The sequence below is a fragment of the Dermacentor variabilis genome, chromosome 7, assembly GCF_050947875.1.
Source record: "Dermacentor variabilis isolate Ectoservices chromosome 7, ASM5094787v1, whole genome shotgun sequence".
Classification (NCBI taxonomy): domain Eukaryota; kingdom Metazoa; phylum Arthropoda; class Arachnida; order Ixodida; family Ixodidae; genus Dermacentor; species Dermacentor variabilis.
Window position 1 is genome coordinate 21,025,620 of NC_134574.1, and position 23,038 is coordinate 21,048,657.

The following is a 23,038-nucleotide window of genomic DNA, read 5'->3' on the forward strand; positions in this document are numbered from 1 at the left end:
GCGGCGAGGTCTGTAGACGGCGCAACTCTTGGAAGGCATCGTCACAAGCGGACGACCACGCGTAGTCATTCAAGTCACTCCGTAGAAGCTGATTCAAGAAGCGGTGATGGACGCAAAATTCCGAATGATGTGGCGAAAGTAAGAACACAGGCCAAGGAAGCTGCGAAGTTCTCTTACGGAGGATGGTTTGGGAAAATCAGCAACTGCACGGAGTTTGGCGGTGTCAGGAAGAATACCGTGTTTATATACTACATGGATGGTGAGCTGACTTTCGCCAAAGTGGCATTTTTTCAGGTTGAGCTGAAGGCCGGCGGCAGTTAGGCACTGCAACACTTCCTCCAGCCTCCAGAGATGGGTGGGAAAATCGGGCGAAAAAATAACCACATCATCTAAGTAGAACAGACACGTTTTCCACTTGAGACCACGCAAAAAATTGTCCATCATACGCTCAAATGTTGGGGGGCGTTGCAAAGCCCGAAAGGCATGACACAAAATTCCTATAGGCCATCTGGTGTTACAAAGGCCGTTTTAGGTTGGTCTTCGGGTGCCATGGGGACTTGCCAATAGCCGCTGCGTAAGTCGATAGAAGAGAAGAACTCCGCGCCTTGGAGACAGTCAAGGGTGGCGTCAATTCTCGGAAGAGGGTAAACATCTTTACGAGTAAAATGTTAAGATGACGGTAATCGACACAGAATCGTAGCGATCCACCCTTCGGCTTAACAAGAACAACGGGAGATGCCCAGGGGCTGTCCGAAGGCTGAATGAGACCGCGCTTGAGCATGTCAGCTACTTGGTCGTCGTAAAACGGCGCTTTGTCGCGGATGCGCAATATGGTCTTTGTCCCAGTGGCGCACTGGTACCCGTGTCGATGCGATGACAAACCGTTGACGTGCTGCCCAAGGGAACATGCTGGCAGTCGAAAGACGAACGGAACTTGTCGAGAACGCGTAGAAGCTAGGCGCGTTGAGAAACAGTCAACATGTCGGCGATGGAGCTATGTTAAATATCGGGCGAAGTAGGCTCCTGCGCGGGGTTACACGTCACTCCGGCGACCTCGTGAGTGGCGACGGGACCAGTTGGCATGTCAATGACGGCGACGGAGTCGACACACTGGGCACGGCCAAAGTACTCCCCACGAAGCAAAGTGAGAAGACAGGATTATCGGTTGGCGACGAGCAATCTGCTGACCCAGGCATGAACGTCCAAATGAGCTAAAGGCAGCGGGGAACATTTGCTACGAGCAAAAATTGCAGATAGCGTAAAAAGTGCACTCGCATCAGCAACAATGTTGCATGACACTGTGGCAAGGGAAGATGAGTGCGGTGGAATTGTAACGTCTTCGACAACAAATACTTTATCTGCAGGTTCATGAGCGTCAAAGAGTGGGGCATTACACAGCGTTTGAAATTCCACTTCAGCACGAGAACAGTCGATGACGGCCTTATTAGCGGTAAGGAAGTCCCAGCCCAAAATAATACCGTGGGAACAAGAACACAGCACCAAAAATTCGACGATGTAGAGGAGGCCGTTGATCACAACGCGAGTAGTGCCCGCAGGTGCAGGCGTGATGTGGTCTGCGCTGCCAGTATGAAGTGAAACGTTGGACAGTGGCGTCGTGACGTTTCTGAGCGAACGGCAAAGTTTGGCACTAATAACTGCAACTGCGCCACCAGTGTCAACGAGGGCGAGTGCAGCGACGCTGTCCACATATAAGTCAATAACATTAGTCGGGAAAGGGAGAGGCCTTGGTCTATTCGTGGGTGACGCAGTTCTTGCCTCTGGAACTGCGACGATTAGTTTTCCCGTCCCGGCGAAGAAGGATGACGGCGCGTCGGCGAAAGCGAGCGACATCGAGGCGATGGAGAACGGCGGTCAACAAGAGAGTGGTGGTCCGAGTAGGAAGACATCTGGCCAGGGTTCTGAGACGCGGAAGATGGCGGGTATGGGCAAACGTATGGTGCGGCGTCGAAGGTACGGCGGTAGGACGTTGCGCGTCGACGACAAAATCGTGCAACGTGGCCAGGTACACCACAGGGAAAACATATCGGCTGCTTGTCAGGAGTGCGCCATTGTCCACTGCTGTACCGCGGCTGAACGAAGTGAGAAGCTGGACGCAGCGGCACGACCGATGGGGATGGCGCAAAGGTCGCAGGCGGTGGCCGCGCGAGAGCCTCGGCATAGCTGAGAGGTGCAATATAAATAATTCAATTATGGAGTTTTACTTGCCAAAACCATAATCCCATTATGATGCCCGTCGTTGGTGGGGACTCCGCAATCATTTTGGCCACGTGGGTTCCTTAACGAGCAGATAAGTCTAAGTACACGGGTGTTCTTTCATTTCACCCCCATCGAAATGCGGCCTCCGTGGCGATGGTTTCATCCCGTGACTTTGTGCTTAGAAGCGCCGTAGTAGACCACTAAACAACCATTGCGGCTTCTTAAGTTGTATTCCTGCTTCTTTGTTATTCATTCGCTTTCATTTCCATTTAATAAATATTTATTTACTTCAGATAACATCTACATATAATTTCCCCGATGATGATCTGGATTTAACGAGAGCAGCATTCCAGGCAAATTGGTAATCCATTACTGAAATGATATTGCGCAACAAAAGAACGACACGGACGTGAGAGGACGACACACCACGCTTAGTGGGTCGTCCTCTCACGTCCGTGTCATTTTTTTTTTGTTGCGAAATATCATTTCAGTAAGGATCTGGATGTCATTGTTGCGGGCTTGCGCGAATATAACCAATAAAATGCTACAGAAATTTTGAGAATTGTCTACAAATGCGTAAGCATTCTTTGGGTCGGCTGTTACTTCGCTTTTGTTCATTTGCTTTTCCTAGTTTATGCATCTGTACTCATCGCTTTTCCGGTGCACTGAAAATCCGTGAAGTGAACGATGTGAAGATGAATTACCAGGAACCTTTATAGCCCTTCAAAGTGATCGTATCAACTGATACGGAATGCCGTCACAACCGGTTTGACCGCAGCTGTTGTTTCTTCACTTTTTACTTTTATTTTCTCCTTTTCCTTTTCTGTTAGGATCTTGACACGGCGACGGCAACGTTACGAGTTTCATAAGCACAAACAACCATTATTTATTTTATTTTATTTAAAGTATGCTGCATAACTGAGGTGTTTTAGCGCACGAGAAGGGACGAAAGACAGTGGCAAGACGCGGACACAGCGCTAACATCCAATAATTGTTTTATTCCACGAAGCGCTACATATATATGTGGGTAACAGACACCACCGTACGCATGCGCATATGTACTGATTTCTAATCAAATGAGACAGCAACGAGACATGTGTAATTTAAAGTTAAGATGATATCAAAGATGAAAGAACGACCATGCATAGTCAATTTTTTTTGTAATTCCAAGATTAAAATGTAATCTCCATCAGGCCACCCCCTGTGTCACGTTTAAAAAATCGAATTCTTTTCTTGAAAGATCTATTGAAGGCGCGCTAACACAAGCGCTCCGCATACTAGCGATCTTCGCTGCTTCAATAATCTCGCGTGTTTGCGTTGGACTGGTTCCTATCACAGGTGCACCTTTTATAAATGGGACTGCACCCATGCTTTCTGCAGTGAAAAGCCAGATGCCCCACTCCTCCAGTTCGCACATGATTTGCGTGTTCACGCAACGTGTCATTTATGCACCTTCCCGTTTTGCCGATGTGTTTTTTGCCGCACGACAGGGGCAGTTCATACACGATATTGTTCTCACAATGAACGTGATAATCCTTGTGATTTGTCCGGCAATTGGGATTCTCAGAACCACAGTAGCTGGCCTTGCATAAGTTGGACAGCTTGATTGGCGCTGAAAAGATGACGCTTACATTTGCGTTATTACCAATCTTCTTCAGTCTGTGCGAGATATCGTGGATGTACGGTATGTTGCGCTTTCTGCTTCACTCGAGCATTCTCCGGTGACGTACCCTGCTCATCCTGTCGCCCGCGTTTTGCTGTCTTAAGGAGACCTTCGGCCACAGCTGTGATGATATGCTGCGGGAAACCGGCCTGTTTCAGGCGATTCACTTGCGCCAGAAAACTGGACAAACACTTGTGAGGACATGAGCGACGAAGCGCATTCATTAGGGTTGACTTTGCGATCCCCCTCTTAACCAACTTAGAGTGGCCCGATGAAAATGGCAGTAGCGGTTTGTTCGCCCTTGCTTCATATGCCCAGCACACCTGGTGTCCCTCAAAAAACATTCTTATATCGAGAAATCGCAAAGCGCCATCCTGTGGCGTTTCATGCCTAACAGTTAGCGGTTGTAAACACTTGTTAAAAAGATCTAGCACTTGCGTGACATCAAGACAAACCTCCCCGCTAGGACGTGGATCGAGAAGAACAAGGTAGTCGTCAACATACCTATACACCTTTTAAATTTGGCTATGCATGGTAATCCATCTTTGATATCATCTTAACTTTCCATTACACATGTCTCGTTGCTGTCTCATTTGATTAGAAATCGGTACATATGCGCATGCGTACGGTGGTGTCTGTTACCTATATATATATATATATATATATATATATATATATATATATATGTATATATATATATATATATATGTATATATATATATGTATATATATATGTATATATATATATGTATATATATATGTATATATATATATGTATATATATATATATATATATATGTATATATATATATATACACACACCGCTTCGTGGAATAAAACAATTGTTGGAAGTTAGCGCTGTGTCCGCGTCTTGTCACTGTCTTTTGTGTCCCTTTTCGTGCGCTAAAAAACCTCAGTTATGGAATACTAACACGGCCTAACCTACGCTCTTTTAAGTATAATGCAGTCACGAAGAACCATCCAGGTGCTAAATTGTTTATACAATTGCGCAGTTTTGTGGCACGAATGAGGCCGCGCAACACACAAGCACACAAAGTGGATAACACAGATCCAATATATTTGTGTAACAACAACCATTGAAGGAAACCAGTTCAACCTGCCCAGATAATATATTACAGCACATAGTAGGCTACAAAATAACACAGCTCACAATCGAGCGCAATACACATAACAGCAGGAATATGTAAAAAAAGAACTCTCCCTCGAAATACGTCGGGTGTACAAATTCAATGTTTTACAAATTATGAAATGGCACTGCCTCAATAAAACATTTAGATTGCAAAGAAATGGCAAAATATTAAAGTACTAATAAATCAACCAGCGCACTTTCATATGTGCTTCCACATTTTGATGAAACAATTTTGTTAGGCATTGAATTTCAATCACTAACAATTTGCAGAAAAACCGAGTACTTGAAAACGTTTGAACGCCTTTGATACGGAAGTAGATTGTGACCATGCCGATTTCTCGACGTGCGCGACAAGAATGGCGGAATATATGCGCCTGTATCCACAATGAGTTTGTTGTGATAAAGCAAGAATAAAAATGTAAGTCTCGCTATTTCCTGCTCTGCTCTAAGGTTGGGATCTTATTTAGCAGCACCATGGATGACGACGAATCTATTCTCCTTTACTTGTTAAATATAACTCGTGCTGCGCCTCTGGGCCATCTCGAGCCTATGCTTATCTTTTTGATAGTGGGGATACCAAACTGCGCTCGCGTATTCAAGTTAAGGCAAAACAATAGTTTTGTACGTAAGAAGCTTTGCATCAGATGGCGCGTTTTTTTTTAGTTTTGTCTAAGTAAACCGAGTTTCCGAGTAGCTGCTGTACAAATGTTTTTGATGTGGGAGACTTAAAATTATTAGTGATTGTTAATCCCAAATATTTGTATTCTGTGTCTTCTATAACAGCGTTCTTTTTAATGTTATACATGAATAAAAATGATTGTGTTTTATTGGTTAGACCTAGCAGCACTTTTCTCCGAGTTCCAGGACATTGACCATGTTCTGCACCATTCGTGAATTACCGTTAGAACACAATTTAATGAAATATGATAGTTCTGGCTCGTCACATTTTTCAAATCAAACAATTATCAACTAAGAACTTAATTTGAACATCAGGGCACACAGCAGCGGTAATATCGTTCACATTTATGAGAAAAACAATGTGACCCAACACGCTTCCCTGAGGCACGCCAGACGTAACAGGCAAACCCTAGGATGAGTACCCATCGACATCCACAAACTGTGTTCGGCTCGATTCAATTTATAATAACACATGGTATGCCAAATCTGTGAAGTTTGTTTAAAAGTTTACTTTAGGATACATGATCAAGAGCTTTGCTGAAATTCAAAAAGACTAGATCAAGTTGTCCGGCCAAATCGAGGGTTGAAGCCACCTCATGAACAGGAATAGTAAGCTGGAGGATTGTTGAAAGGTTTTTGCGAAATCCATGCTCATGATTAGATAACAGTTTATTACATTAAATAAATTCGGTTATGAAATGTACGAGGATGTGCTCAAGTATTTTGCAGCAGGGACAGCAGGAAATTCAAAGGACAAAAAATGATGATGACGTTCGTTCTTATTATCTACCTTGTATACGCTCCCACCTTATGTAATACCCCGACAGGGGCCCTTAAGGCACAATAAATGATGATGAGGATGAAGTCAGGGATATCGGGCGGTTGTTTTCTTATTGTAAGTGGTCTCCTTTTTTTGTTAACTGCCACTGCCCTGGCGACGTGCCAATAATCTGAAATGATAGCCAGTTTTAAGCAGGAACGAAAAACCGCAGCGAGAATATATTACACAGGCTCGGCATACCGGCGCAAAAAAGCGTTGAGAATGTTAGCTGGTCCACCTTAGGATTTTCCTTAAGATACAATAAGAGAGAGAAGACACCTTCAACAGATATAAAGTTATCACTAAATATTGAAAGTAAAATTTACTGTATGTCGCTGTCAGAAATACATTATTATTATTATTATTATTAACTACTTATTTATTTCCTAGTATTCCTAGTACTAATAGGCTATTAGTAGGGCGTTTCTAAGTTTTGCCTAATATAAATATTGAGTTGCACATGGCTATTATAGCCACTATTGAAAATAATATATCAGCCCATGCTAACCGTAAAATGCTCTTAATTGGCGATTTTAATACGCCTGGCGTTTCCGGGCAAACTAGTGAAATTTCAACCAATTCTTTTCACGTACCTGTCAAGTGCAACTCGTTACTTGATATATTGATATATATACTTGATATACCATTTACATCTCTGCGCCAACTTAAGAATATTCTGAATTCTTGTCGCAGTGTGCTTGGCCTATGCCTTAGTAGCGCAGAAGTTGTGAATGTGTCCTGTATGTGTCCCGCGCTTCGTATTTCATTACAATTTACGATACCTAGTAGGAGGATATGAAAAGATACAGCAACATCTCGGTCATTTCATTTCTCAAGCGGAGATTACATAGGTCTTTACCACTATCTTTATAACTGCGACTGATATTCAATAGTAGAACTAAGAGATGATAATGACAGTCACGGCATTCACGAACATTCTTCACGTTGCAATGAAGAACTTTATACCACTAAAAGGTGCTAAACGCTCTAAATTTCCCCACTGGTTTTCTGTTGAACTGAAAACAAATTAGAAGCTAAACGACCACGCTCACAGGAAGGCACAGCGTACAAATCAGGAACACTGAGATGTAGATTTTAAGATGCACAGGGCACTCCCTAAACGTCTTTACAAGCATGATAATACCATCTATATAGCACTTTTGGAACGTTGTACTTATGAAAATTCGAAGTCTTTTTGAGACACATTCGTGAACAGTCATCCAGCAATACAACACAAGGTATCTCTCTGCTTAGTGGCGACGGCAATCCTGTCCGAGATGTCACGGGTGCCTTCGCCTTAGACTCTGGGTGCATATGCTCTGGGAAGGGTACAGTGATGGAGTCAGCGAGCTTTCCAATCACCCTTCTTTGGATTCAAGTCTATTCGTCTCAGAGGAACTTGTCTTTCAGAGCATGAAACGCTTACAACGGTCTTTTTCGTGAGCTCCTGAAGACATTGCGCTTGCTTTGATTAAGACGCACGGGTCCTTCCTTTTTCTACTGCTTACTTGTATTTTTAATTCTGCTTTAAAGACAAAAACATTCCCAAAGGCTTTTAAAACAGCGCGGGCCGTTCGCGTCTTTAATTCAAGGGTAAATACTGCTGCGAGTTATTACAGGCCTGTACATCTCCTATGCACAGCATCTAAATTTGTCGACTCAACTCTGCACTCAATAATTTCATCCTTTATGAAAGGTACTATCGTTCCCCAGTGACATGGATTAATATCGGGACGCTCCACAATTACCAACCTTGTTAGCTTCATGAGGCATGCCTCTCACGCAGTGTAAAAGAAAGGACAGTTGGATGCAATTTATCTTGACCTCAGTAAGGCGTTTGCTGTCGTATGCCACCAAATACTTCTTCGAAAGTTGATACAGTTTGATCTGCACCACTCTGTCACAGCGCTGATGCGAAGCTATCTACGCGACTGGTATTGCTAGGTTAGCTTAAATGGTCTGTCTCAGAACTTTATGCGGTTACAAGTGGAGATACTGAAAGGTCTGTCCTGGGCCTTCTTCTTTTCTCCCTGTTTATTAAAGGCGTTTCGACAGTCAATGAAAACTCTTCAATTTCGTTATATGCTGATGACGCGAAACTTTTAAAAGTCGTGAAAAATACCAATGATTGCGCCACTCTTCAGAACGACGCCGCAAATTTTTCGTCATGGTGCGCTGAAAACAAGCTTCTCACAAATGCATCAAAAGCGAAAGTTCTCAGCTTTACGCGGAAGACTAACAGGACTTTATTTCCCTATAGCGTTGAAGATGTTCTCCTGCCAAGTACTAAGGGAACAAAGGAACTTGGAGTGTATAGCTTCTATAGCTCTCTGAGCTTCTCGGCCCACTCTCACCAGACGTGGCAGCGTGCACTCCGAACGCTCGGCACAGTATGTCGGGTCATGAGAGACTTCAGACAACCTCGGTCATTTGTAACTTTATATACGAGCGTATGCCTTATGCGTATGCGTATGCCTGAGTTATGGAAAGAATAATAATAGGTGTAACGTTAAGGGAGAAGAAAAGACCAGATTGGGTGAGGGAACAGACTCGAGTTAATGATATCTCAGTTGAAATCAAGCAAAAGAAATGGGCACGGGCAGGACATGTAATGAGGAGGGAAGACAACCGATGGTCATTAAGGGTTACGGACTGGATTCCAAGGAAAGGGAAGCGTAGCAGGGGGTGGCAGAAAGTTAAAGCTTGCAGGGATAACATGGCCACAATTAGTACATGACCGGCGTAGTTGGAGAAGTATGGAAGAGGCCTTTGCCCTGCAGTGGGCGCAACCAGGCTGCTGGTGCTGCTGATGATGATGATGCATGCCTTCCAGTTCATGAGTACGCCTGCGTGGTTTGAGGCGGTATTTGTAGGTCAAATTGTAAACTTCTCGAAAATGTCCATAAAAAGGTCCCATCGATATTTAAACATTGAGTCTGTCAAAAGCCTTCCCTCTCCATAGCGCTAATAGAGACATTCACGTTACTTATCCTGACCTGTACAAACAATAAATCAGATCTCCTTTTTCGCCACGAAACAATACATGGAATAATCTGCTGCTCGCACATGCTTTCTAATCTGTGCTTTTACAGTCCGCGGAAACGTACAAGGAAACAGCGCACCTATCAGCCTTTTGATTTTTGTGACACTCTATCTAGAGTGCAGATGAGATATAACACCCCTCAGAGTGCCTAGATATCTTCAGCCTAATTTTATTATTTGCCTGAAAGGAGTTGCAGAGGCATTTCAATAACTGAAAAAAAACTCTCGTATCTGTTGTGTGTGCCATCATTCTGTAATCTTTTCTTCCGTTTCTCCACTATTATTTTGTATGCTTTTCGTGCACACATTTTATGCTCTGTTAAAATCTGTGTTCGCAAAATCATTATTCTTTCTTATGTGTACTCGCGTGTGTTTGTGTGTATGTGTGTGTGAGCTTGCCTTGTTCCTCCTGTGCATTTTTTTGTGCAGTGCACCAGCACCAAGACCCTCGAGCTTGTTCTTGGACACTTTAATTAACGCCTTTGTTTGATTCGTCTTATATGCCAATCACTTGCTCTTCTTTTCATACTCACCAGACCCCGCAGCCGGCTTCTCTGCATACACACTCCGAATGCAGGAAAGCGAGCTCTTAAAGCGCCCTGAGGAGAACGGTTTTATTTGTGATCGATTTTTTTTTCATTTGTTATTTATTGCTTTTAAAGCTAGAGTCATCTACATTTACACTACTATTCATATTTATACTTTTTATGCGCAAACAAACAGGGACGAAGAATAGGGGCAACACAAGGACGAGCGCTTTCTAACAACTGGTTTTATTTTTGAAGACTACTTACTTAAATACCCACAGAACTGCGCGATCTAGAGAACAGAGCACGCCTACAGCGCATATGATACCCGCTGATCTGCGCGATCAAGTCAAAAGAGCAACGTCAATATTAAATATAACACTTGTGATAAAAAAAGACGTGGACAAAAGCCACCCAGTCATACTAAAAACAGCAAAGTGCATAAAAACAACCACTTACAATAACATGCGTTAAAGATGTGATGATAGAAGCGAATTTTCTTTATCTAACAATGAAACAGAAGGATGGCTGATGCATTTTTCTTTTTGTTTTTCAATCCAGTATGCTTCCACGATTTCCCTAGCGGTTTGATTGCTATGCCTGTACAAAATGTCTGTGCTAGTAACACAAGGGGAGCAACCATGTTCTTGGCAATGCATTGCCAAATGCGTACTAGGGCGACCTTTCAGGCTAGACAAGTGCTTCCTTAACCTAGTGTTAATGCATCTCCCAGTCTGCCCTACGTACACATGACCACACGTCATAGGAATCTGGTAAACAACGTTCTTCGCGCAAGCAACAAATTGGTTCTTGCGGGGATGTTTAACAGTGCATTCTTTCTGTACATCATCCTTACTTTCGAACTTCTTTTTAACCTTGGAACACACACTACCTATTTTGTTTTTTGCCGAAAATACCACTTTTACTTCATAACTACCAGCCACCTTCTTAAGTCTGTGTGAAAGGCCGTGCACATACGGAATCACTGAAACATTGGAATCTCCATCCTTCTGCCTTTGATTCTTTGTGCATTGTCCTTTATCCTTGTTAAGTTCTTTCATTAGTCTAGCACACGTCGCCAGCATCACAGCGAGCGGGTACCCAGCCTTTCTCAACCTGTCGACTTGCTCAAAGAATGCAATACTTACAGTGTGGTGACGTGACTTCAACAACGCTGACCGGAAACACGAAATGACTATTCCATTTTTCACAAGCCTGGAATGGTTTGATGCATAGTTCATTAGCGGTTTTCCAGCTCGTGGTGAGAAAGACCAACACACATGTTCCGGTAGGAATGTTAACTTGACATCAAGAAACTGTAGCTTATTATGTACCGGTACTTCCGAAGTAAAAGTTAAGCCCTTTCCCAGACAACTGAAGGCTTCTACAACCCTATTTCTGAAAGCACCCTTGTCTACAGGACAACCTAAAATCAAGTAGTCATCGACATATCTGTATACCTTACTTACTACACCTTCTAAATCTTTGGCCAACTCTCTGTCTATGCTTCCCAAAAAAATGCTACTTAGGATGGGAGCTACCTTTGACCCGATGCACACAGCCCTTGCCTGTATATACGTTTCACCACAGAACCCTACATGTGTATTCGCTAAATAAAAATGCAGAAGTTCAAGAAAGGATTCAACTGCCATGCCGCACGTATTGCGGAAGGACACCTCGTCATTCTCATTTGTTCTGCAATCTTTAACACTGCACATTAGGGGCCCTTGCGGTAAGGAATAGTAAAGATCTTGAACATCTATGCTGAATCCCCAGCTGCAGCTTGTACTATCTAATGCTAAACAATCCACAAAGCCTTCAGAGTTTTTCAATATGTACGTGCACTTCTAGGGAATTCAACATTTTTTGCAAGAACTCCGCGACCAGAACTTGCCAACACCCGTTAAACATCCGCGTTATAAACATCCGCGTTAAACATGTTAAACATCCGCGCAAGAACGTTGTTTACCAGATTCCTATGACATGTGGTCATGTGTACGTAGCGCAGACTGGGAGATGCATTAACCCTAGGTTAAGGGAGCACTTGTCTAGCCTGAAAGGTCGCCCTAGTACGCATTTGGCAATGCATTGCCAAGAACATGGTTGCTCCCCTTGTGTTACTAGCACAGACATTTTGTACAGGCATAGGAATCAAACCGCTAGGGAAATCGTGGAAGCATGCTGGATTGAAAAACAAAAAGAAAAATGCATCAGCCATCCTTCTGTTTCATTGTTAGATAAAGAAAATTCGCTTCTATCATCACATCTTTAACGCATGTTATTGTAAGTGGTTGTTTTTATGCACTTTGCTGTTTTTAGTATGACTGGGTGGCTTTTGTCCACGTCTTTTTTTATCACAAGTGTTATATTTAATATTGACGTTGCTCTTTTGACTTGATCGCGCAGATCAGCGGGTATCATATGCGCTGTAGGCGTGCTCTGTTCTCTAGATCGCGCAGTTCTGTGGGTATTTAAGTAAGTAGTCTTCAAAAATAAAACCAGTTGTTAGAAAGCGCTCGTCCTTGTGTTGCCCCTATTCTTCGTCCCTGTTTGTTTGCGCATAAAAAGTATAAATATGAATATGTTCCAACTAGGCCGACTCGCAGTTATGCTGCACTATTATGACGTTAAAAGGTCTAAACTTCAAAAATTAAGCATTTTTCTGTAGCTACAAGCAATTTGTCCACTTACAAAATTGCCATGCGACTGGCCACTCGTAGCACTTCGCGTCTATTTGCGGGCTTTCACGCTCGGAAAAACACTTTTATGTAGCACGCATTGAGCAACGGAAAGGTGTATCGGGAGTGTTTGATGTCGCAAATTTCTTGTTGACACGCTTAATCTAATTATAATATATGAGAAGTTGAATAATTGATTAGAAATAATTACGAAATTAGGCGGAATGCAAAAAAATAAACCGAATATCTTTAAGCGACGGCAAACAACATTACCTTGATTCTTTCCACCTACGTGGCATTTGCCTACTTTTAAATCTTCATACATGATGGTTGGGACAACCTGTATATTAGTTCAGAGAAACTGAGACGTCCACCCAATTGTAGCAATTGCTACGAAGGAAACCCAAACGGGTTCCTTCGTAGTCTCGCAGTTGAACGAAAATTCGTGCTGGTCTTCGACTCAAACCCCAGACCACCCCCTTTCCGAGGCAGCCACTCTACCATCTGCGCTAACCAGGCGGCTAGCAGATGACAAAGCGAAGTCGAATTTGTCGACAACTCGAAGCGAAGTCAAGAGTTTAACGTAATAGTTTGGCGGAAACCCTCAGGGTGGAGAGATGTAATTAAAGGAAAACGAGGCATCCACCCAATCGCAGCAATTGCTACAAAGGAAACCCAAATGAATTTTTCGAAAGAAAAGCCTTGGAGTTGAAGGAAAATTCGTCCTGGTCCGGGACTCGAACCCGGCGCCACCTCATTTCCGGGGCCGCCACTCTACCATCTGAGCTAACTAGGCGGCTACCATATGGCAAGGCGAAGTTGAATTTGTCAAAGCAAATGCAAATGTTCGACGTAGTGGTTCTGCATAAACCTGTAGGGTGGAGAAAGACAATTAATTAAAGGAAATTGAGACGTCCACCCAATCGCAGCAAACATCTGGTGGAGATGGGGGATACCAGATACCACGAAGTAGTGAAGGTGAAGGAAGCAAAACTGGAAATGACGAAACAAGCGTTTCATTGGGCGAATTTCTTCCCTCAAAAACAGGCCATATTTAAAGAACGGCGACAGCGGCGAACAGTTGACGATTGTGGAAAATCTGATCTGCCGATCAAGTGCGCCAACGCCTGGTAGCAATATATATATATATATATATATATATATATATATATATATATATATATATATATATATATATATATATATATATATATATATATATATATATATATATATATACTTGAAATCAAGAAAAAGAAATGGGCATGGGCCGGACATGTAATGTGGAGGGAAGTTAACCGATGGTCATTAAGGGTTCAAGTTCACGTTTATTCTTCTTCTAGTAGAGACTAGAAACGTCCTCCCAGGCTAAAAGCTGCCGTCAGCAGCTTAACTGCACCCAGATCTGACTGGATTCCAAGGGAAAGGAAGCGGAGCAGGGGCGGCAGTAAGTTAGGTGGGCGAATGAGATAAAGAAGTTTGCAGGGACAGTAGGGCCACAATTAGTACATGACCGGGGTAGCTGGAGAAATATGCGAGAGGCCTTTGCCCTGCAGTGGGCGTAACCAGGCTGATGATATATATATATATATATATATATATATATATATATATATATATATATATATATATATCCTCAACGAATTTTGAAATATCGCTTATAGCAGACAACAGAATTTCAATCAAGTTCATGTCTTGAGCGCAATTATTCTGAGAGGGACACTAATTGCAAGCGAAAGCGACACACCCAATTACCCACTCAAGATAATGTACTAATTGACTTTTTAATCATATCAAATCAACTCAAGCTTTATTTCCTTTTGAGAGAGGAGGAGGCAGGACTAAAAGCTACGGCAACTACTGTAATATACGAATTGTAGCGGTTATTTTGCAAGACATATGCATACGAACAAATTTCGTACATCGTACTCTGCACGATGTTGAGATATGCGCCTTGAAATTCGCGGTAAAAATGTACTGTTCTTCCACAGAATTGTTTACAAGATGCTCATTTCTGCATTAGTAATGAATATCTCGAAACTGGTACCATCCTAAAAATTCATTTTGAGTGAAGACGCTTTGCAAACCCACGCCTACAATTCGTAAATTGCATTATTTGCTGTAAACTAAGTAATTAAGAAGTTAACTAGTGAATGTCCGGTAATTATTTATCTATGTTTTTCGATTTCTCATGCAAGTAATGTCCTCCTCTTCGTATATTCAAGCTCAAGAAATGAAAAGATGTTTTCTGTGACAGGTGAATAATAAAAATTATTTAAATTAATAATGAAAATTCTGTAAATGTATCTTGCCCATTGCAGACTACAAGTTTGTTCCTGGCTACGTTCCTGAAAGCTGCAGTCACCTCCAGTGTGATCACCCAAGAAGCTGCCGGCTTCCTTGCGGTTACAATGAAAAAGTCCCTGGCCTACAGGTTGCCTTCAAGGAAGCCAGTAGCCCTGAAGACGGCACTTACTTTGTGTTCGACCTACGCTCATCTTGAACAGTGCATACGAACAGAATTTGATTGGCTCTGCTTAGATATATGGGCTCAAATGTGGAGCACCAACAATATCTGAAAAGAGCAGAACTCATTGCCTCTTATTTCTCTTCATCCCACTTTTCTGCAGCAAGCAAAGTTTAACCACACTTATCACAAAAAAAGAACAGGACAAGATGTAACGTTCTCGATCTCTTAAAAAGATTAGAAACAGCATGAGCCAAAGCATCTGAAGTACTCTGAAAATTTTCTGCAACACTACTTTACACAAACCGTAGTGTGGTGCGATTTCGTTTACATAATGGTCAACAGAACAACATTCTTTTTTATATTTTGCTTTTACAGTTGCTGCAGAACTCAAAGGCAAAAGACGATGATAGGCAAGTTTGCACATGGCTGTGGTGTTAGTTGTGCGACTTTAGGTGTCAAACATTATTACATTTTGCGAAACTCCCTTACGGAATGCCCTTTTCGGGTCTATAAGGTATTTTGAATAAATAAATAGGTTAGCACAGGAAATGAGGCACTGATCGAAAAAGGGCCGCATTCTGGCTGTTTCTTTTTTCATGCCTTAGGCTTTTGCCCAACAACAGCTGATCGCTTAAAAAGTTAGGCTCTGAATTTTTGTGTAATTATGTGAGAAAGGCCCTTTTATGTAGCGGAACATATACTTCATGCTTGGGCATTCGAATTTGGAACTCCGTTGTTCGTGACATACCTTCAGCAATGTTCTCATAATGAGAAATTACGAACGCTTTGTGTACCTCACAAACAATTATCGCGCATGGAGCCCAGTTGAACGCTGGACAATTGCTCAATATTGCCATAAGACAGACCACAGTCCGTGTTTTCCAACATGTTTTCGTGCTTTTCTAGGACGGAGTGTGAAATTAAAGTAGGTTGTTTCGACACGCAAATAGGACAAAGAGCTCATCATATGACTCCCTATATTCCGCAGCAGGCAATCGCGAGATCTGCGAAGTCTCATAAGTGTTCTGTGAAAATGCCTACATGATTTGTAAATGCCCCATAAAGAAACTGTAACAGCCTCCGGCCTTGCTTGCCATAGGTGAGTATAAAAATGATTCGCCTTACATTTCGAAACAGGGTTGCTTCCAGAGAATTCAAGCTTCCTGGTGTTGCAGATAACGGAATCGATAGCCATGCTAGTTGGTCTTCATTCGTCTTTGAATGGACTTTTCCCGCACAAGACACAACACAGACGTCCCTGTGTGCTTCGTCAATGCTGTTCCTTGCGCTGAACAAGTCGATTGAATGATACCAGATGTTACTTTGAATAAGTACATGTGTACATATTCTCCGTGCTAATTTGCGTTAGTTTGAGCGAATAATATTAATACATGATACGGGGTTGAATAGATTCACCAAATAGTTTACCAGACATTGGACTTCACGTGGCACTGCATTAGATACAGCATGAAGCAAAAAGAAAAGAAATAAGCTGGAAAACAATGAGCATTGCAAGGTCACAACAATTTCCAGGATGCGTGCTGAACACTGCTACTTTAGGTGGGGGATTGCAGTTATCCATAAAATATGTATGCTGCAATAAAGAACTGCTTATGTGACAATTGTAATTTGCTATTCACAATGATGGCGTCTGTTGCTGGGATACGTTGAAGCATGATTTTTTAATCTAGTGAATGCATAACGTAGGGGTCCTGAAATGGCTATTTAGAGGTTTAAAATGTGAAGTGTTGTGTTAAAAACTTCACGGGTGATCTAAAATTCGCTTGTTTAAGCTGCATTATACACCATCTCAAATAGCCACAAGGCAACAAAGTGCGTATTTATGCACTTTGTATGCATCTAAGCAAGAAATTCTTTGTGCATAAAATGGCAGGGACCGAACGCGCTAAGCTTCATGTTCCTAAATCACATTTGCCACTGGTGCCACGCTTCCTTCCTAAAATTATTAGGTGCAACAGTGTGAATGTGAGGCATCTGCTCTTATGAAGTCTTTTAACATAACTTGAATATTGGTGATAACACAAAGAACGTCTTGCCGTTTTACCGTTGTTTCTATTTTGCTGGCCTTGAGAGCAAGATTTAGTGGCGATGTTGTACAATTTTACTGTAATTTGCACCTTCAACTGCATAGTTTAAACGTCATTGGCATATCCCTGTGATAATAAGCATTATGGCAAATTATTTTATTCGACAGTTGGCTTAGGCTACTTTCTGACCGTAGTGAAGAAAAACTGCAAGAGCTCAGCGTGGTGCTATACATCGCTTTACTTATTTATTCCCACGAATGTTCCTAAATTTAGGAAAACGAGCAGTGTGCCCGGACAATTGTGATATTCTTGGAATTCAGTGCGTGAGACTACAGGTCTCGTCTTTTCTCTTTGCCTCTAACACATCCGTACTCATAGATCTGTAACCTTTATAAATAAGTTTGATCTCCCCTATATGCTATGCTCAATCGCAGGAACTTTCATACATATAAACGCCTCTGCTCTAAAGCTCATGCATTCAGAGAGTTCCAGTATGCATCTTCGGTGGAAATCATGTACGCGAAAGCAGGTATATAGATTTCACCCTGATGTGTGTCTTTACCATGAAACAGGAGCGGCGATCCAAACAGAGGCGGTCCTCAGGAGCACAAAAATTGCAACACATCCAACAAAACGAACACGTCATCTGTAGAGAGAAGTGCAAATTGTCACATAAAATGACTGTTTTCCTTCTAGCCATATTATATGCACAGCAAGAAACCCTGAGCACCAAGCAGTAGCGAAGAAGTAAATACATTCGCACTCATCTAACTTTTCCTTGTAACCATTTTTTTTCGGTAGGACTCAATGCACGTGGCAAAGGAAGACCAAATGGGAGTTTATTTGTACGCATGCTACTTATAAATATTGCATTGCTTTGGTGCTGAACACAAAACAGTGTGAGCTGGTCAATATCGGAAAGTATTTTACAATTTAGACAGCTGACAAGACTTGGCTGTCCCTGAAGAAATGAGTTGCGTTTTGCAGGGTAAAGTTATGCAGTTTACTCGTACTGTTTTAATTAGGAGAGGCGACACTCAAAGTACGATTGCGTGTTAGACACAGTTCGCACTTGGCTCCCAGCACTATCGATGTTTAAAATCTTTTAGCAACATCGCCAGATATTTTTTAAGAGAGCTAACTGACGGGGTTTGGTTGTGGCTAGGTTAGGTTATTAGACATTGTCCATTGGAAACCGCAGCAGCTAAGCCGAGCTTCACATTACCTTTGCGATCGAGTCCGCCAAATTAGAAGCTGAAGAGATATCAGGTCAGGATAGTGGCGATCGCTCTACATTTCGGAACACCTAGTTGATATTTATCGCTGACTCTCTTCGTATTGTTTGGCCAGTAGGAAAGTTCGTCTCATTTAACAATATCAAGGTACACTGTACACACTGTAGTTTCTTGTAGTCATTAGCCGGTCATGCTTTAAAATGCCTAAATGAAACCCACTTTTAAGGAAAGATTCCTCTCGGGCGTGTTAAGTGCCAACTTTAACCAACAATTTCATTAAAAAAAGATCCGTGCACATGGATCTGCTCACATCAACTACTGCCCCGGGTTGACGCCAATTCCACGCTTGCTGAAGCAGCAGCGAAAGCATATTTAGCACCTAACCATTTTAGTACTACTACACAGCAAAATAGCCATGTCGCAATATTTGCAGGAATCACTCCAGTAAGGAATGCCTCTTTTATATAAGGAGCTACGCAGTGACCGTACCGCAAGCTATGCATGATATTTTGTTACCATGCTCGCCTTCATTTTGCCGCATGTCTCATGCACATGTTTTTCAGATAACGCGACTATTTTGTACATTTTGGCGGAACATGTTAAAGTAGGAATGGTTTGAAATTTACGTAAACATGCTGAAGAGCTTCTTTATGTACCAATGACTTTCAAATAAAGTGTCAAAAAGTGCTACTTAAGTCGTCATGGTATATTTATAGATTCTATGGAGAAAAGTAGTTTGCATCGTTCTTCCTCGCTCAAACAGTTTTCTTGATCAGATAACCTCTTTCCTTTTTGCGTTGGTGCAATGCCTAATTTGCAGGTAGAGTAAGAGTAAACAACTGGAGATCTGACTGTAGGAACTGCGGTAAGCTATGGCGGCGAGAGAGAGTGTTTCTATAGAGGAGCTGCTGTAGATCGGTAGCTTCAATGTCTGAACACCACGAACAAATACACCGAGTACGGAAACTATGTCTTTTCATCTTATAGCTGTTCCAATAAGGGTCACGGTTAACGATTGAATAAAAAGCGTGCTTACCTTTTATTCTCTTGGAAAAAGAAAAAAAGTGGCCCTGCTGTCTCCCCACGTGTTGCCACAGTGTAGATCTTCGCAGAAAGCATTGTGGCCCTCTGCAGAGAACGCTAGGACCAGAAGAAGGAAATGGCAGCCGAGGCAATAAAGCCAAAATACCACCCTTTGGCGCAATGAATAAAGTAACCAGCACACCCAACGCATGCTAAAAAATTAGGAGAAACATATTTCATTGTCACGTATATTCCGTCATCTTTAATTATTCGTACGTTTCAATATTACAGCCACACATAGAAAATACATTTTCTTTTGATACCAGAAAGATGGCGAAGCTGTTTCCGGTGCTGTTTCTGGCCAGAACAGAAACAAGCCCAGGGGTGCCATGCAGGATGCGCCGAGTTTGGCGAAACTCGGTATCTTCACGAGCCCTGGCGACACCTCAAGATGAAAGCACAAATGGTACCCAGACACACTTTATCTTTCGACAAGCCTCCAGTTTCATTGGTTCATCTAGATTCACTCTGGGTGGCTATCATTCCTTGGGCGTTGCCTTCTGGGCGTTCGACAAACTGGGGCTCACGTGATCATACCGTCGGTGCATGGACGTGCCTTCTTTCACTTGTTTGTCGTTCCACCGAGTGCATTACACGCACAAGCGAGTTATAAAACAAATGCATTTAGTACAATATTATTAGTTAGTTTAACGTAGTTTAAAAGCATTTTAAAGCTTGCGAGATGTACACTTAATGTATATTCGACTAATTTGTAATTTAGTACGCTTCGCATTATACCACGAGGGAACGCTGTGGTGGCGTCATCACGTACATTTATCGGTCGAGCATGGCGGCTAAACATCGAAGAGGCCCACTGTAAAGAAACTCGTACAACGAGCTTGCAGTACCCGACGTAGTGATCAGGCTCGACATGACCACTATTTCTTGGGTAGTTCTGTTCCTCCGTGAGCAACCTTTCCGTGCACGCCGTAAGACTGCCAATAGCTTCGGCGATTTTATAGATCGCAACGCGCACCTACTGTTCACGGCGCAATCCTGAACAAACAACTTATCCGGTGCTGGTACTGTGAGTGCGCTGAGTTCCTCCACTCTGTGTGACTGCGAGCGTCACGAATATTGCATAGTGTGTGCAAAAGGAAGACAGCCGGTATATCTACGATGCAAAAGGGAGGTGGTGCCGGCGATGGATCTCGCAACCAACACAGTGAAGGAGACATCGACAAACTACAGATAAGTATATTTCTACTGTTTCATATTTAGCATAATAATAGTGCACAGATTAAGTCACTTTCGTAGAAACGAACTGAATGTCCAGCAGTTTAAGAAAGACATTGAGAACCAATGAGTGTTCGTGCTTTTACATGCACGTGGGCCCGCGAAAATATGAAAAAGGTAAAGGTAACCTTCACTAAATTGGTGAGATGACAGAAATTCATCAGTGACATTGAGCCCGCAGAATCTATGGAAGAGTATCTTTATCCAGGTGAAATATCAATAGCAGGTACTGATATAAAGCAGGAAACTTATACAAAAATTTCATGGGTTGTACAGCACATGGGAGGCATTCCCGAATCGTGATCGCCACGTTACCGATATTTTTGAAGAATGTTCAGAATCATTGCATTCTACCGGTTATGCAATATGGGACATAGCCCTGGAGGTTAACAAAGCAACTTGAGAAGTTGAGGACTGTGCAGAAAGCGAAGTAACAAAGGAAAGAAGGAAAAAGTAGAGAAGGAAAGGTAGGGAGGTTAACCAGCTTAGCTTAACCGGTTTGCTACCCTACACATGGGAGAGGGATGGGGGAGATTAAAGATGGGGAAGGGGGAGAGGGGGAGAGAGCACATAGCACAGCACACACACATCGTCCGTTGTAGTCCATCAATCTGGCTTGGTACGTGACATCACTATCACAGCCGCTTGTCCAATCCAGTCTCTTTCAAAAACCGAAGTAGTCCCTTTGTCGCCTTCACCTGCGATGTCTTCTGTCGGCGGCATGTGAAAATCGTGTCGAGGGGCAATGGTCTACTGTCAAGGTGCGCTAGAACAGATGCCAGGGACTGTCGCTGAACATTATATTCAGGACAGTCGCACAGAATATGTTCCAGCGTCTCCTCGCAAAGACAGGCATTACAGAGAGCGTTGTCGGCCATTCCAATGCGGAAGGAGTAAGATTTCGTGAAAGCCACCCCTAGCCATAAGCGATAAAGCAGAGTCGCCTCTCTTCGGCGGAGTCCAGTTGGCATATAGAGATGCATCAACGAGGGCAGATGGTATTGACGGTTGCTCTGGTTGGTCTGGCTGTTTGGTGTGCACCATAGAGATAGCGTGATCTCCTGTGCAAGCACTCGAAGTCTGCTAGCTGCGTCGGATCGTGAAAGCGGTATGGCCTCTTCTTGTGCGTCTTCAAGAGCTGCCCGAGCGGCATTATCGGCATCTTCGTTTCCAGTGACGCCGCAGTGACTTGGCAGCCACTGAAACGTCACGTCGTGTCCTTTCTCCTGTGATGTATGGAGTAGGCATCTAATATCGAATACGAGCTGTTCGAATGGCCCGCGACGCAGAGCTGATTGTACAGATTGTAGGGCTGCCCTTGAGTCGCTGAAGATTGACCATTGTCGAGGTGGCTCCCGATTGACGAAACGAAGTGCAGCGCGAAGAGCAGCTAGTTCAGCAGATGTCGATGATGTGGGGTGGTCAGTCCTAAATCTGATGGTAATAGCTTTTGCTGGGACAACTACAGCACCGGACGAACACTGCATGTTTGTGGAACCATCAGTATAAATGTGTTCACTGTCCGCGTACCTCTCGTGCAGAAGAAGCAGAGACAGTTGTTTCAGCACAGGCGACGACAGTTCAGACTTTTTCCCGATTCCTGGTACACTGAGATGGACTGTGGGGCTGATAAGACACCAAGGGGGTATCGATGGTTTAGATGCAGCGGTGAAGCCCGATGGAAGTTTGTCGTTGTATTTGATGATAGTTTTAGAGAATGATGATTGGTGCCTGTCTGAAGGTAGTGCTGCAAGGTGGTGATAGGTGGCACGTGCAAAATGTCTGATGTGCGTTCTCAGGGCTTCCACCGTAATGTGAGTTCGCATTGGGTGTCCCGAGCAATCGCAAGAGTTGCCTCTGTTGACGTACATCTGGGCAAACCAAGGCAGACTCTGAGTGCTTGAGCTTGTGTTGCCTGCAGAACACGAATATTTGTCTTGCAGGTGTTGGTCAGTACGGGTAGACTATATCTTAGAAAACCGAGAAAGAGAGCTCTGTAGAGTTTAAGCATTGCGTCTACTGACATCCCCCACGTCTTTCCTGTCAAGTATTTAAACACCTGGGAAGTTGCTGTCAGGCGCCGTTTCATGTAGGCCACGTGCGGGCTCCAACAGAGGTCTCGGTCAATAATTACGCCAAGGAATCTGTGGGTTCGGACATAGGAAATGGTCCGCCCATTGATTGAGATGAT

General features: G+C 43.1%; 1 protein-coding gene across 1 annotated transcript in view; it reads left to right on the forward strand.

The window, feature by feature from the left end:
- Nucleotides 1–19,210, forward strand: part of LOC142587364 (uncharacterized) — a 199,680-nt gene extending 180,470 nt beyond the window's left edge. The window contains exon 8 of the mRNA XM_075698312.1: nt 15,097–19,210. Coding sequence (XP_075554427.1) covers nt 15,097–15,278 — 182 coding nt within the window. The 3' untranslated portion in view covers nt 15,279–19,210. The remainder of the gene's footprint in view (nt 1–15,096) is intronic.
- The last annotated feature ends 3,828 nt before the right edge of the window (nt 19,211–23,038 follow it).